General features: G+C 45.3%; 1 protein-coding gene across 1 annotated transcript; it reads right to left on the reverse strand.

Annotated features, from left to right (window-relative positions):
• Nucleotides 1-11362: 11362 nt before the first annotated feature.
• CCR75_009096 (uncharacterized protein) lies at nucleotides 11363-14480 on the reverse strand (the record flags this gene model as incomplete). The annotated part of the gene is made up of 1 exon (XM_067967142.1): nucleotides 11363-14480. One exon carries the CDS (start codon nucleotides 14478-14480, stop codon nucleotides 11451-11453), a length of 3030 nt encoding a protein of 1009 aa, XP_067815656.1. The 3' UTR covers nucleotides 11363-11450.
• Nucleotides 14481-16177: the final 1697 nt, after the last annotated feature.

The following is a 16177-nucleotide window of genomic DNA, read 5'->3' on the forward strand; positions in this document are numbered from 1 at the left end:
CAAAACTTTAGGAGAAGCAGCCATTCTAGGAATTGGTGTCTGTGCCGGTATAGTAGCATCATTAAGCTTACTGTAAGCATGTACAAAGCATTTACCGTTTTGTTTATGACATAACATGTTGGTGTCGAATCATTCCAGCCTCGTGCTTAACACAGAAGAATTCATCAATGACGTCACACTGCTCGTTTGGTGAACGCCAGTAAAATATCTGATTCCAGTAACCAAGTCAATGTAATGATGCACACTTCTATGCGGACGGTTAATTGTGACACACCACGTCTCGGAATTTTGGAACTTAAGAAGAGAATCGATTCGAAGGATCGTTAATGATCGCTGATCCACTCCACACATTTAATGCGTGCTGGGCATAAGCGCGAACATCACGCTGTCATGCTTGAGTTTCAGAAGCTCCGATCGAGCTCTGAACTCAGCCCTAGGAAAATTAGAGGTCTGTTTTTTTAGCCGAGTTTTAAAAGCCCCTAGCAACCCAATGACATATGGGTCGCGCAACATAAGGTCTAGCGCCCAATTTTTGCCACAGCCTGCCAAATTTGATTGAGCAATGCGACTTGCATTTGCTCGTCGACAATGTGACAAGCACTTATCGCATCTGCCAACTTGACGAATCCAGTATCAGGCAGATCTACGTACTCGTCACAAAGGACGAATACGTTGCCGATATTCGGTCAGCGGCAATAATTGCAGAAAACGAACGAGTTTTTAGCAGCTCATCGATGGGCGAAAGTGTTCGCGATGTGAAGACTCGGATTGAAAGTTATACTTCTTAATCCTAAGGGTCACTTAAGACAAATTCTTTATACAAGGATTCAATTGAATACAGGGATGTATTCCCTCAAGCAGTTCCATGCGAGTTGCCTAAGGACAAAGGAACTCGACATGAGATCGAGCTCAAACCGGGCTCGAAGTACTGTGTCATGAAGCAGTGGCCACTGCCTCGTGAAGAAGTACTTGGGATCGATAAATTCTTTATCGATCGATTAAAAGCGGGCCAAGGAAGGGAGTCAACCTCCTCACATAGCTCTCCGACCTTCTGTGTACGAAAGGCCATAGGAAGGTGGTGGATAGGGCACGCATTCAACGAACTGAATGCTGCAACGGTACCGGCTCAAACACCGATACCTAGAAAAGACGTAATTATAGATAGTATGTCTAAGAGAACGATCTTTTTGTCTATGGATCTAATGGATGGGTTCTATCAAATCCTTATGCGTGAACGGGACATCCCGTACACAACAGTGAGAACTCCCAGTGAAATGCTCTGGGGATGACTAGTAATGCCACAGGGGCTTAGTAACGCCCCAGCAACATTAAACAGATGCGTAACTGATCTGTTGAGACCGGTGCGAGAATTCGCACCGAGTTATTTTGACGATGTATTCGTCCATACCCGGGCCATGGACGGAAAGACGGACGCGGAAATTCATAAAACTCACGCTCATCAGGTTCTTACACTTATGCGAAAGTATAAGTTGTACGCAAATCTCAAGAAGTATATATTCGCTGCAAGCGAAATATACCACTTCTTGGGTGCATCGTCGGTAAATATGGCGTGCGACGTGATCCCGAAAAGATCAAGAAAATAACCGACTGACCATTTACAGTCGATGTCAAGGGACTGCACAAGTACTCTCGCAATTATGCTGAGATAACAGTTCATCTCTCTCGTCTCTAGAACACAGACGAGAAATGGTTATGGAACGCTGATTGTCAGCGTTCCTTTGAAGGGTTCAAGCAAAGTTTGATGCAGTCGTCCGTCTTGGCGATTGCAGATCAAGACAGACCATTCCATGTGGTCTGTGACGCCAGCGATTTCGCAATCGGCTGTGCGTTAATGGAATACGATACAGATGGCGCGGAGCGCGTCGTCTGTTACCAATCGCGCAGCTGCAACCAGCTGAACGCAATTACCCAGTGCATGACAAGGAACTCCCTGCCATGAATAAGCACTGGCAAAGTTTAGGGTCTATCTCCTCGGAGATAGACCGTTTATCGTATATATGGACCATGCGTCATTACGCACGGCCGTAAATAGCCCACACCTCTCGCAAAGAATGGCGAGTTGGCTATCCTTTTACGCGGAATGTAATCTGTCCGTGAAATATAAACCAGGACGACGTAATGTCGTCGCTGATGCGTTATCACGCCGACCCGATTTCGAGCCGGCTGCGCATTCAAACAGTGGAAATAATACGACTCACTAAAGTTTATTTCATTAAAACCACAATATTTAAAGTGGTCGCCGACTGGCTACTAATGATAATCCACTGTTGCAACACTCATTTCAAGTGTTCCGTCATCAACCTTGTTTGGTGACATAAAGAACGTGTATCGATCGGATGATGATCGATATAAAGTCGGCAAATCTTTAAAAGATTAATTGAATGGATTCATCAGATGATCCATTATACGCAGAAGGTCCTTACCTTCATCAGATGATCCATTCAATTAATCTTTTAAAGATTTGCCGACTTTATATCGATCATCATCCGATCGATACACGACACGCAACGGCTTATTGTATTGCACAGCCGTTGCCGGCGACACTCCACGTGTCGTCGTCCCAACTCATAAGGATTTGCGCATGTGCATCATGTATGAGTGTCACGAAGCACCAACAAGTGGGCATCGTGGGCGTGAAAAAACTTATCTCACAGTAAGTCGCGACTTTACTGGCCCCGCCAGTATCAGTTTGTGCGCAAATACACCCGTGCTTGCGAGGTATGTCAACAGGTGAAGACTAGCCCTTGATCCCGTGCACCTTTCCAACCTCTACCACTTCCGGCAGAGTGTTGGCAATCCGTTTCTATGGACCTTGTCTTTGGATTTCCAAAAGACGATCACAAAACAATAGAAGTCTTATTTTTGTAGACAGATTACTGTCTACAAAAACAAGACAATTCAGCAAGATGGTACATCTTGCAGCACCAGAGCCGATCACGGCTCCGGGCTTAGCCGGTGTCTTTATCGACACGGTATTCAATCTCCACGGGTTACTCCGTGAACTGGTCTCGGATAGAGATCCACAGTTTACGGCGGAGTTTTGGCAATCCGTGTTCCGATCTCTCGGAATACGGCTGACTATGTCAACTTCTGATCACCCAGAGACAGATGGTCAGACGGAACGCGTACACTGCGTCATCGAAGAAATACTTCGAGGTTACGTCCAATCGTATCCGAATTGGAGCGAGTTTTTACCGATGGTCGAATTCACCATCAATAATTCGGTGCATGCGTCTACAACACATACCCCGTTCTTTGTGAATGGCTTACGCTTTCCACACATACCCATCCAATAGTTTAAGAGGGGGGTGGACTCGCACGAGCAAAACCATTTCTGGCTCATGCTCATCACGCGCTGAAGTTAACAACGACGCGAATGATGTCGATATCGAACCAATCGACATCGAAGATAAGAAAGATCTCACGGCACAACGCACAAAGCGCACTGAAAAAGACAAACAAATCAGTCAGCAAAGGAATTCTGCTGACTCGAGAATCAGTAATCCGTTTCGTACAGGATTCCATTGCTAACGCAGTGGACCTCAAAAACGGAACGCAGACAAACATGGAAGAGCAATCGTTCTTCAATTTCAATTAATGACCTAGTACTCTCTACGGTAAACTTACCTAAGCGTGTAGTCACTAATGTGGGTAGCAGTAAACTATTACCCAAGTTTATTGGGCCTTTCCGTGTACTGCATCGCAGAGGCAATGCGTACACAATATTATTGCCACGTAGGATGCGAATGCATCCTACATTTTACGTTAGTCGGCTCCGCCCGTACCATCAGTACGCGGTTTCTTCCGAGGACGGATCTGACCACCCTTTCAAGAATCCCCAAAGTATTCTTGTGATCGCGAACCAGATTCTCATGTTGAATCTGGAGTTTCTCGTGAAGGTTTCGATGATCCTCGAAACTGCGATGAGCTGACGACAGACAGCGTGATATTTCCGTTCGTACTCCAACATGGAGTACGCTCTCTTCGAACGGTCTTCCAACCGTTCGATATGGTGAGCCTGCACCGTCTGCTCTAACAAGCGACGCTTACCGCGCTCGTGATCAAGTCCTTCCTCCAAAACATGGAGGAATCGATCGAGTTGTCGGTCTTCGACTGTATATCCGACACATGGGTCGGATCTAATTTTCCCTCGTCCGCCACAACCATTGGTGGATTCCCACGGTGGTCAACGTTTCCTTGTTGAACGTATCCAGACCCACCGTGATGTGAAGGGGCAGCGAACGAGTTATATTGTTCGCTGGCGCGGTTATCCACCTTCACATGACATCTGGGAGCCTCGTTCCCAACTGATTGTTGATGTTGAGGGCCTCGTCCGTCAGTATGACGAGACCCATCCGATGGATCAGAACGTCCATTGGAAAACACGGCGATTGCAAACGTCAATCGCATCGCGCATCTCGATAGATATGCGAGCCTTTTCCCCAGGGCGAAGAAAGGGAATAGACATCCCCTTTTACTTGCTTTGTGTTGTCAACACAACACGGACGGGGATCCCCCACGTGAGGCATGGAAGTCCTGCCTCAGAAAACAGCCGATGCAATTTATACCTTGCACCGGTTGGAGTTCGTTTCTCAAACATAACGCGAATCGCGTTAAGTCTTTAAAGCCAGGCTTCGCGTCCAATGTCTTTGATATTGCGAATGAACGCGCTCCAAGCTTGCATCAGCGAGACTATATCTCGCTTGCTGTTGCCACTATACCATCGATGCTTTAGAAAAGCATCGAGATAAAATTCTTCTATAGCGCGAAAGTTCTTTGCGCTGGGATCAAGGCCATGTAGCTTTGTTGCAATAAATAAGAGATATTTATTGTGCAGTAGTCTCTCCAGACAAGCTATTAAAATACCGTTCGAGCTAAAGCCACGGCTCTTCTCAGGGGCAAGACGAGACATTTTAGTGTCTACGATCCCCTGAGTGGTACACACTGAAGCAGGTGTACCACAAGACCTTTTATTACGATGGCTTACGCCATCGTCATCATAACGCACAGAGATAAGTGCGGGTGACGGCACGGGGACGGTGCTGGCGATGAGAAATCATCCTCATCGTCAGAACCAGAAATGCTGTAGCGAATGCTACCAGCACGTCTACCCGAATGAGCCCCCTCATTCAAAGGCTCATAGTCAGCCGCCTGACGATGATCAGGCGACTGTTCAGTTCTCCCCGATTCGGCCATTTCGTCCGACTCGCATCCGTAGTCGACCTCCAAAGAGCGGTTGCATTAACGTGGTGTATCACCACGTGCACCCGCAATATTAAGAGTTGCGGGTGGAGATGACACTACGGCAGAGGGAACGTCTGCCGCAAGAGACAATAATGCGCCACCCGCGGCTGCATGTTTCGCATCCGAAGGTGCCGCATTATTCGCATACCGCATGGACTTGTTAACCATGCGAGAGAATTAAACAAGTTGGTTTTGACCATTCATATCGTTCTAAATAAATTGGTCGTATAGTGCCCCCACTCTACCCAATGACAGTCAGATTGATTGTCGTTTAAGGGAGGGCTGATGTAAGGGGGTGTATCGTTACAGGAAATTAACACTTAAAGGTTGTTAATTAATATATAATCGAAAGGGTAGATAATATTTAAGGAATATTACTTTAGATGTAATATTCTAAACGCTTATCCAGTGGTAGATATAGACCATTAAATCTACTTTCTCCGCGGTCCAATCAGCGCTGAACGCGCGCAAAGAGAAAGACAGATAAGACTTTTAGTACATTTCTTGTATTAGTTTATAATTAAGTTAGTATTAAGTAGAAAGACAAGAAGAACTTAATTGTATTAATACAGTTATTAATTAATTTTTTTTAAAGCAAATTTTATAAAGAGAGTCTTCCTCTGCACGTACTAGTGTACGTGAAGTAACGTGAGGCACCACTCGCACTGAGGCAGTGCGAAGTGGACTTGTACTGAAGCAGTACAAGTCAACAGTGCCCTGTTACACTATGAACTTTTAGATCTTATATCTCCAAAAGATCCACGGCTCATGGCGTTCAAGCCAGGCCACACCAAAGATGAGATCATATCTCGATTTTAAAACAAGGACGAGACAGCGATCAACACTGTTAAAGTCCAGGTATACAATACCTAAGTTCAATGGGACTTTAGGAACAACGATACGAGTCCCAGTCGCTAATCGAACAGTGACTTTATCACCTTCATGCGCTATAAGCGCCTCAGCATATTGCTGGTTCATTTCACGGGAGAGACGTTGAGCATAATTGCAAGACGCCTCTGAGTCAATTAAAATTGACCAAGGATTATCAAAGCTCTTTACAGTCGCCTGAGCGACAAATAAGCCAGGATTGTACTCAAGCCCCGTGCCATTACGCACAGAGCTGATTGGGCTAGGTCATGTTAACTCCCACCTCCTAGTGGATCATGAGAGCCTAGGTCTTCTCCAGTAGGGCGCCACGCCTCTACAGGGTATCGGCGTTTTCCCGCACCGTACCAGATTTCTGGTGTAGGTCGGGAATGTTGATATTTCACGCGTTGCGAAGAAGCAAGCCGGGGGTAAGTGTTTCATGCTTCTGCACATATAACATCTGCGGATGTTTCTATGCTGTTTCAGAACTTGAAACTCTTCTTCTCCCTCCTCCACTAGGCTTAGATCCATGACGTCGAGCATAATTGCAAGACGCCCCTGAGTCAATTAAAATTGACCAAGGATTGTGAAATCCCTTTACAGTCGCCTGAACGACTAATAAGCCAGGCTTGTACTCACGCCCCGTGCCATTACGCACCGAACTGATTGGGGCTAGGTTCTATTCACTCTCACCTCCTAGAGGCTCAACAGAGCCTAGGTCTCCCCCAGTAGGGCGCCTCGCCCCTACTGGGTATCTACGTTTTCCCGCACCTACCAGATTTCTGGTGTAGGTCGGGATTGTTGCTCTTTCGATCTTTGCGCGCGTTGGGTAAGGAGCTGGTAAGCGCCGTTTAATCTCTTCAAAACAACTCAATTAGTCGATTATGAGCTGAATGTGCTCTCAATATCGTTTGCCTTTGATGCTTTTGTGTAACGGTCCCGCAAATTAAGCAAAGCTCCTACAGATCCGAGAGACGTGCAAGGTTGTCCCCAAAATGCTTTTGATGCGCTTTTTCGTCATAAAAACTGGCCAATCTGCGTTTATCTTTACCTTGTCGATGTCCATTCGGACGCCTAATATATCAAAGAAGGACTTATTTAGCGTCAACAGTATCCGATGAATAGCCCTGTAGTACTTCCCTGAGCAAAAGCTTACCGAATTGACAGCGTTCTTCTGTAGTCCATTTGACGCGTCATTTCGCCAGGATATTGCAAAGGCTTCGTGACACTACTCTTTAACTCATATCGCAAAGGTTGGCTACGCTCATTCTGCGAGGCATATGCTTTCGAGAGTCATGATGCCACCTTTCCTAAGCAAAAAAAGTGCTATCGGCGCGAATCACTGACCGAATCTGTCAGTGTGCTAGACATTGTAATGTATGAGTTAATAAGCTCCAATGTTGAAAGCACTAATCTTGAACCCGGCTCAGAAAGGGTATGGAATGGCACGAACTAGCAGTTGCATACGCTTGTAAATGGTGTAACCGGTAACATTGAAGAAGAAGTTAGCCTGACGCAATCCCTTCGTTACGTGCTCTATTCGAGCTAGACGAAATGTCTTTTGATGAGATCGGTCGAGCCTTAAATGCTGGGACTTATCTGAGATGGTGATTATTCGATCAAACATTGAGTTAAGTTCATCATCCCTTCTGGATAAAGCCGTCCTGCAGAACACAAAAGCTGCACTTAGTGCGCGGAGTGAATCATCGATCCTTAAAGATCCCACTGATCCATTCTATTCCTTAGTTAAGGAATTCCAAGATGCGGTTCGTACCAATTCACCAACGGCTATACCTCCAGATAGAGGTGTCCGCCAAAAATTTGACTGAGTTCCTGGAACCAATTACTACAGTGGCCTTTATTAAAGGAACAATGTGACGTCATTGACGAATTCTCTCGTGCTAAGCACGAAGCTGGAATAAGACGCGAGAGTGAGTCTCCCCATGCGACACCGACATTTTGTGTAATAAAAATCAAATGGTTAATGGCGCATTGTACATTCTTGTAATAAGCTTAATGCTGCCACTACACCAGTACAAACCCCTATTCCTAGAATGGTAGTTCTCCAGAACAATATGGTGCGATGTACGATGTACAGTGCACTTGACTTAGTCAACGGTTATCACGAACTGCTCATGCGAGCTATTTATGTCCCGCCTACAGTGGTTAGCACCCCAAGCGGTATGCTATGGGAGTGGTTGGTTATGCCAGAAGGGCTCTTAAAAGTCCCAGCTACATTTAATCGTCAAGTGACGCAACTATTCCGCCTTCATCGAAGATATGCACAGATTAATTTTGATGACATTTTTGTCCATAGTCGTGCGGAGCAGGGTCGGTCGGATGTGAAAAACCGCATAGATTATTGCGAGCAGGCGTGAGTGTATGCGTACAAATAGATTGTATGCCAATGCATCTAATCCATTATTAGAGCAGGAGAAATTCCATTTTAAGGTAACTTCATTGGGAAGCGAGGCCGAAGAGCGGATCTCTCAAAAGTATGAGTCAAATCTGATAGGCCGGTTCCTAAGAGCCAGAAGGATTTACGTAAGTGGTTGGGCCTCGCCAACTGGCAAGGCCATTATCCAATTTCCTTTGAATAGACACCAAGAATAATGCTTTCGAAGCAGTTACGGATATTCTTATCCATGCCTTGATTGTGGCTCTGCCAAATTCAAATTGGCCTTTTTAGCGTCGCCTGTGACGCATCGGATTTTGTCATCGGTAGTGCTCTGTTAAAAACAGATGATGATGGGCGAGAACGTGTGATTGCGTTCGAGTCTTGGCGGCTGAACGCTGCGGAAAGGAACTACCCAGTTCATGACAAAAATTACTTGTAATGAACTATGCTCTTGTCAAATTCAGAGTTCACCTGCTAGGCTCTAAGCCTTTTGTGATATATACAGATCACGCGTCTTTACGCATTGCCACTAAGTCGCCCCATCTCTCTCAGAGAATGGCTCGATGGCTTTTATTTTTCACCGAATGCAAGTTGGAAGTGAAATATAAGCCTGATAAGCAGAGTACTTTGGCTGATGAGTTATCACGAAGGCCGAAGTATGAGCTCTCTCATTTAACGGCTATAGCATCCTTTTTACTGGATAAATCCGTTCGGTTTACGTCAAGGATGACCAGTGTGCAGCTCTGCTACGAGATCTTACAAGCCCTGAGTCGGACATCAATTTGTCGGCAGGTTTTCGTGCAAGCTGACATCAATTTACTATTGACAACGGCCTGTTGCGTTATTGCACGGATGATGCGATTACTCCGCGCATCGTTCATCATGATGAGGATATAAAGTTTTGAATCATCTATGAGTAAGTGATACCTTCGGTAAAAAAAAGACCTACGCTCCTTAAGCCAGATTTATTGGTGGCCCAAGCTTTACAAATGGGTAAGCACATGCGAAACTTGCCAACGCGTTGAACTCTCGGCTCATGTGCTGCTTGGGGGTCCATGAGTATGGCTTTTGTGTTTGGCCTACCGAAAGATTCGAAAATATCGCGTTCGACAAATTTGAATCTGCGATCTTATACCGATTGGTGTCTAATAAAATTATTCGGAGCCCCACAATCGACTAAGGACTTTAGTGGCAATTTATTTGACACTTTATTTTCAGGGTGATGAGGTTTTACCTCATCCCTGGAGCAGTTACACACAATGTTTGTGTACGAGGAGCAATTTTCATATTAACGATTCGCCTCTCCGTTGCGATCTCGGAACAGCGTCGGATCCGCGTCCTTCGCTATTCCTAGCGAGAGATCGATCTTTTAGCTCAGTGTTTTTAGGCACTAACCATGGGGCAGGCATAGTAGCCCATCTTTAAACAACAATTAAATTTTTGTAATCGTTTGTAACTTGAAGAGCTTGGTTTCTTGCTCTCTACACACGAGAGATCCATGGGTTCTGGACCTCCATTTTCCTGTCGTCTCGGTGGACGATATGCACCCGAGTGGACAAAAGCCAGCTTCAAATCCAGGGTCTCGGCCATAGCCTTAATTTCGGCACGTGACGGCTCAAATGTTTGTCGGAGTCGGGTCTTCAAGACCTCATACGACCAAAGACTAATGGATCGGGAAGCTTGAGCCCCAAGGGCCAAGATTTGGCACGTCCGGCTACGTTGGGCATGCCAAATTTTACTTTCTTCGCATCATTTCTGATTCGACGAGCTTCTACGGCGTCGTCTAACTCGACGAACCACCTCAAAAGGGAGCCGCCTTCGACTGCCTTAAACTAGAGATTTTTATATTTAAGCTTTCGGGTCGACGCGAAAGCGTCGGCCTATTAGCAGCATTCACATGCTGCTGTCTCAACATTTCCATGCTGCTGTCTCAACAAATCCAATTGTTGAGCACCCTGTTCTCTCAACACCTCCGCGTGTTGAGAGCCTTGCTAGTAAAGCAAGGCTATTTTTTTCTGGGCCCCGTCAAGTTCTTGTTTTATGAACTCGGCTATGACCGCATGTTGTTCATCTGTGTTCAAAGTGAACGGCATGGTGCCAATGGCTCACTCTCCTACAACCAATCGATCGCTCTCCTTTCAAGGTCACTCAATGAGTAAACCTTTTACGCGTTGCGTGATAGACTTGTTGAGGGGCTCGAAAGCTCCCTCCCTTCTTCATCCAACATGTCCATGTTGGATGGAATGTGTGTAGGTCGTTGGACAGACCAACAAGTGGTACCAGGTGTAACAGGGCACCTTTCACTAAGTACTAGAGATCAGTTTTTATTCAATTAAAACAAACACACGGGAGGGTGTGTGGCTATACCGTCTCCTTGGCACCGCACTATCGTGTCTTATAACGATTGGCGGGGTTGATTTAGACTTAAATCAAGCAATCAATAAAGCTAAAGTCTTATTGCATCAGTATTACCAATCTTGGTAATATTGGACCTATTTAAGTCAATAGTAAATTAGGATAATAATTTTGTACTTCTTTATTTATTTCCTCTCATTGAAAATAATGTTTTTTGATAGGCAATAAAACTTATGAAACGGGGACATCCGGATTCAAGATTGACGGATATTTACGAGTGTCTGCAGTATAAAGTAAATTTGTTTTGCTACTTTCAGAATTCAGCTCCCAGACTTTCAATGCTTTTGTCTGGTATCAACCGTTATGAAAATTAGATTATTCACATCTTTGCTAGGGCGAAAACTTTCCAGATGGAAGACCCTATTTTGACGTTAATATCCTAAAATTTTTGATAAGGATATATACTAAACTTTTTCTTCTTACCGATACATTTGAAAAGAAATAACCTTCTATCTAGATAATTATCAGACACTTTAACACTGAAAGCACCTAATTTTTCCAAAGTCTATCGTTTAGCTCTACATATGTACGTAGCACGCTCTGGAAACAGAGGCATTCGAAGTTTAAAGGCTCCAACGTTGTCAATCACTTTAATGTGATCGACACTCTCAAGCTGCAACTGCTGCTGCAGTAGCATCGCTGCAGTCAAGCCTGTGGATGTTACAGCAGGCAAGTCGCAACTGGCAAAGTTATTCTTAGCGAGCTTAGTGATTGGGTGGTTTGCACCGTACAGAGACACTGTGAGTTTGCTTCGTCGCTTGCCGTGCAAAGCGATAAATGAATCGAAAAACGACACAAGATCGCGCGGCTGCAACGTCGACACAATGGCAGCAACGCGCTGTCGACGATCAAACATGAAGGTTTCGTTGGCAATTTCTCGCCACGCACGCATTGCCTCCTCGATTTCTTGCTTGGGTTTCTCTTCGAGCGCCTTTACAACCGCATTAACCTGTTTCAGCCATGTCGCAGCAGGCATTTCGGCAAGAATCGAGCGAAAGTGGGCAATAAAATGCTCAATACGCTGGTCAAGCAACTGTGGTGACGCCACGTCCGACTGAATGAGGATACGAAAGTAGTCGACACCTTCTGTACGCATGGCACCCGAGAACACAAGGTATCCAAGCTGCTCTTGCGTGCGTAGCTGATTAAAGCACGGCTCTTTAAAGATGTGTACAAATAGCTCGAGACGAGCACGCAACGCCACCGTACTGCCTTCTGTCTCGCAATCCAACTGGAATAAGGTGCAAATGGCCGAATTAAGGTTTGCATCGTTCCAGTCACGACGCTCGAATCGATACTCGCATGCATTGGCAAGCTGAACAATACGAGGCTTCGTTATTTGGCTTGAAAAGAGCGGCACGCTGCCTCTTGTTTTGCTTTCATTCGAATCGAAATTGAATTGCTGGAGCACTTGCTGCATTACTTGTGGCGCTGCGCTCTGCTGCAAGTTGCCATACATAAAGGCCTCAATAAAAACTTGCTGAAACAATATGTGGCTGTGAGACGCTAAGTCCGACAACGCAACGTGCTCGACTGCTCGTATTTTGTCATCAATAGTCCATCGTGAGACTTCCAACAATTCGCTGCATGTGTGAACAGCATGTTGATATGGTTCTTCAAGAAAAAAATTCTCATACATGCGCTTCGTGCGGTCCTTCACACGATCAAAAATGGCTTGCTCGTACATGTAATCGGTCTTTGTCAGTTCTATCATTTGTCCAAGCACCTTGGTGAGGAATATTGGGAGTTTTTGCGAGTAGCCGCCTACATGGAATTCAATTGCTCGTGAGGTAAAGCCAATTTCGTACTTCATTCCAGCCAGTTCAGCATCATACGATACTTCGGTAAGCTTGTCTTTTAGATAACGTACGAACAAACTTGTAAGCACAGCATGGATTGGGCTAGTTGACAGTGAGGGGGAGTAAAACAGGAAATGAAGCATCATCTTTGGTTTGCGAAATTGAACGTCTGGCTTGTACCAAAGTCGGCATTGTTCGTTCTGTTGCAAAAGTTGTGGCGGACACATTGTGTGATCTCGTTTGCTACCATTAATGGTATTTGAGCAAGAGGGAGTCACAATTGAAAAATCATTGCAAATAAACTCGTTGCGATGAGGCAATTTGAGTTGTGGATTGGGTGGGGGGGACGTCCAGCGGTTTAGAAGCTCTGAGGTAAGCGGATTTTCGGAATATGGGGTCTGATACCACTTTTCGATACTTTGCGTCGTGCCTTCAAAAGTTTTACTTACAATTCTAAGACGCATTCGTTGTGGTGTAAGTAAATTCAGCACTGTTTGAACCTTGTCGCCATCGTATTCGTACAGAATATAGTCCCCCGAGAGAATATACTTGGGAGGATACCGGTGCATCACATTGGCCAAGTGGCTCGTATAAGCCATAGGATTCTCCTTGCTCTTGAAATAGAAATTCTGCAGCGCCATGTCTTGAGTCTCGTGGAAGATCCATGGTTCAAATGGGGTCTCTTGTTGCAAAGTCTGCACGTACTGGTACACCGCTTCCACAACGTCGTCAACATGTTCAATCCCCGCATCGGTTCCGTCGACTTTAATACAAAAGAGTCCCCAATCCTCATTGTCACGAAAGAGTCCAGCTGAAAGCCCGTTCCCCCACTTTTGTGCCTTTAAGTAACTTAAAATGGAGCCTGGACCTTCATGACCCATTAAATGCGACAAAAGCTTGGTGGGTTTTGTCAAAAAATCCCAATAGAGCGACGGTAGTGGCCACGAAATGTCAATAATACGGAGATCTTTTACGGGTGCCACGTGAATCACACGAGCAAGTCGTGACTCGTCAAATGGCACAGCATCCCCAAATGTCGGAACGCTCCGGCCAGTGTTTTTAATTTCAGCAAACAATTGCTGTGCCCAGTCTTTCAATGTTGCCAGGCTTTCTCTGCCACATATGACGAGCTTCATGATGCTAGCCGAGTAATACGTGGCATGAAATAACAGCAGCGCCGCTCTCACATCCACTCCTTTTGCTTTGGGGATTGTGCTCAGGGTTTCGATGTTTCCTGTACCAAACTTATGGAACGGATGAGCCGGATTTGACAACGACTTTTGCAGTTGATACAATCGTCGGTGGTCATTTTGCAAATTTTTGACATTCTCCGAATTGACAGCGTTCATCTCGCGCTCTGTCGCAGCAGATGTAAACAACGGCGCAATGAAAAACTGCGAGAATCGATCGAGAGCTTCGTGGAAGTGGTCACTCAGGACGTCAAAGTAGTAATTGGTGTGCACTTGAGACGTGAACGCGTTGCTGCGGCCACTTTGGGAGCTTAAAAATTTCTTGTAGCTATTTTCTATAGGATATTTGGCCGTGCCTAAGAACAGCATGTGCTCTAAAAAGTGCGCAAGTCCCGGGAGCTCCTCGGGATCGCTCTGGTGACCCACGTGCACGTCCATGGCAGCCGCTGATTTCTCCGCCTTAGGATCTGAAATGGCCAATACTTGCAATGAGTTGCTGAGAGTGAAGGTCTCGTACTTGCGCTCGTCCAGCGAGGACACGTCCATGCCGTTGATGGTCAGGATGGACGCCATCAGTTCGAGGAAAGATTAAGAAATCCATATCGTACCTTATGGAATTGTGGAAAACTAAACCCTTTAATTTTCATAACCATTCCTCAGATTGCTTTCACTCTATATGGTTATCTAATTACCAGATGAAAATTCATGGAACCGGCTAAAGTTGCCCTGTTATACAATCCCCGTAAAGTACACAAAGTGTACTAAAGTGGATGGTCAAGCACTTAAGTGAAGTAACTAGACCCACTGTAACAGAGTGTATCGTTACATGAAATTAACACTTAAAGGTTGTTTATTATTATATTATCTAAAAGGTAGATAATATTTGGAGAATATTACTTCACATGGTTATATTCTAAAGGCTTATCCATTGGTAGATATAGACCATTATATCTACTTTCTCTGCGGTCCAGTCAGCGCTGAACGCGCGCAAAGAGAGAGACAGATAAGACTTTATTACATGTTTTGTATTAGTTTAAAATTAAGTTAGTATTAAACAGATAGAAACAGAAGAACTTAATTATATTAGATACAGTTTATAAGGAACCCTCTTTAAAGCAAGTGTTCTAAAGAGAGTCTTCCTCTGCACGTACTAGTGTACGTGAAGTGACGTGAGGCACCACTCGCACTGAGGCAGTGCGAAGTGGACTTGTACTGAAGCAGTACAAGTCATAGTGCCCCGTTACACCTGGTAGCACTTTGTAGTCCGTCCAAGGACCACAGCTCCATCATCTAACATGGACATGTTAGATGATAATGGAAAGACGCATCACGTTTCGCGTGATAGCTACTCCTTTCTAAGTGACATTGAAAGGAGTGCGGTCGAACGAATGAGTTCGACCGTAGGAAGCGATGCCATCTTGGCCATGCTGTCCGGTTTGGACAGAGATGCCCTCCATTCAGCCATCGTCAAGCTCATGCAACGTGATCTTGACGAGGCGAGGGAGAAGGTAGCATTGCTTAATCAGCAAGGCTCTCAATAGGCAGAACTATTGAGGTTGCAACAGGTACAGAACCTATATCTGGAACGACGCAAACGCGTCGTCCCAAAACTTTAAAAATTGACATCTCTAAGTATAGGGTAGTTAAAGAAGACTCCCTCTTAAGATGGTTTGTCGAATTGGACGATGCCATAAGGGCTCGTCACATCGTCAACGAGCAAATGCAAGTCGCATTTGCTCAATCAAATTTGGCAGGTCGTGCCAAAACTTGGGCACTAGGCCTTGAGTTGCGCGACCCATATGTCTTTGGGTCGCTAGAGGCTTTTAAAGCCCTGCTCAAACAGACGATTGAACCGTCTAGGGATGAATTTAGAGCTCGATCAGAGCTTCTGAAACTCAAGCAAGGCGAGCGTGATGTTCACGCTTATGCCAAGCATTTACGACTCTCAGCGAGTTGTATAACGAACAACCCAGTTCATGAACACACTTTGATACGGTTTTCATGCTAGGTCTTGCGGATGGTCCCGTAAAGACTCACCTGTTCCGCTTGGAACTGGATACGCTTGAAGAAGCAATATCCGTTGCGGAACAGGAGGATTTTAGCTTGAGACACGCTCAAGCTAGTTCGTCATCGTATCGTCCTCCAAGACGACACGAACTGGGAGGTTTAGAACCTATGGACCTCTCTTATGTCTAAAGCGAGAAACCTCGCTTTCGAACAACAAACGATTGCAGAAATGCAAT

This window comes from Bremia lactucae, linkage group LG19 (genome assembly GCF_004359215.1).
Source record: "Bremia lactucae strain SF5 linkage group LG19, whole genome shotgun sequence".
Lineage (NCBI taxonomy): Eukaryota > Oomycota > Peronosporomycetes > Peronosporales > Peronosporaceae > Bremia > Bremia lactucae.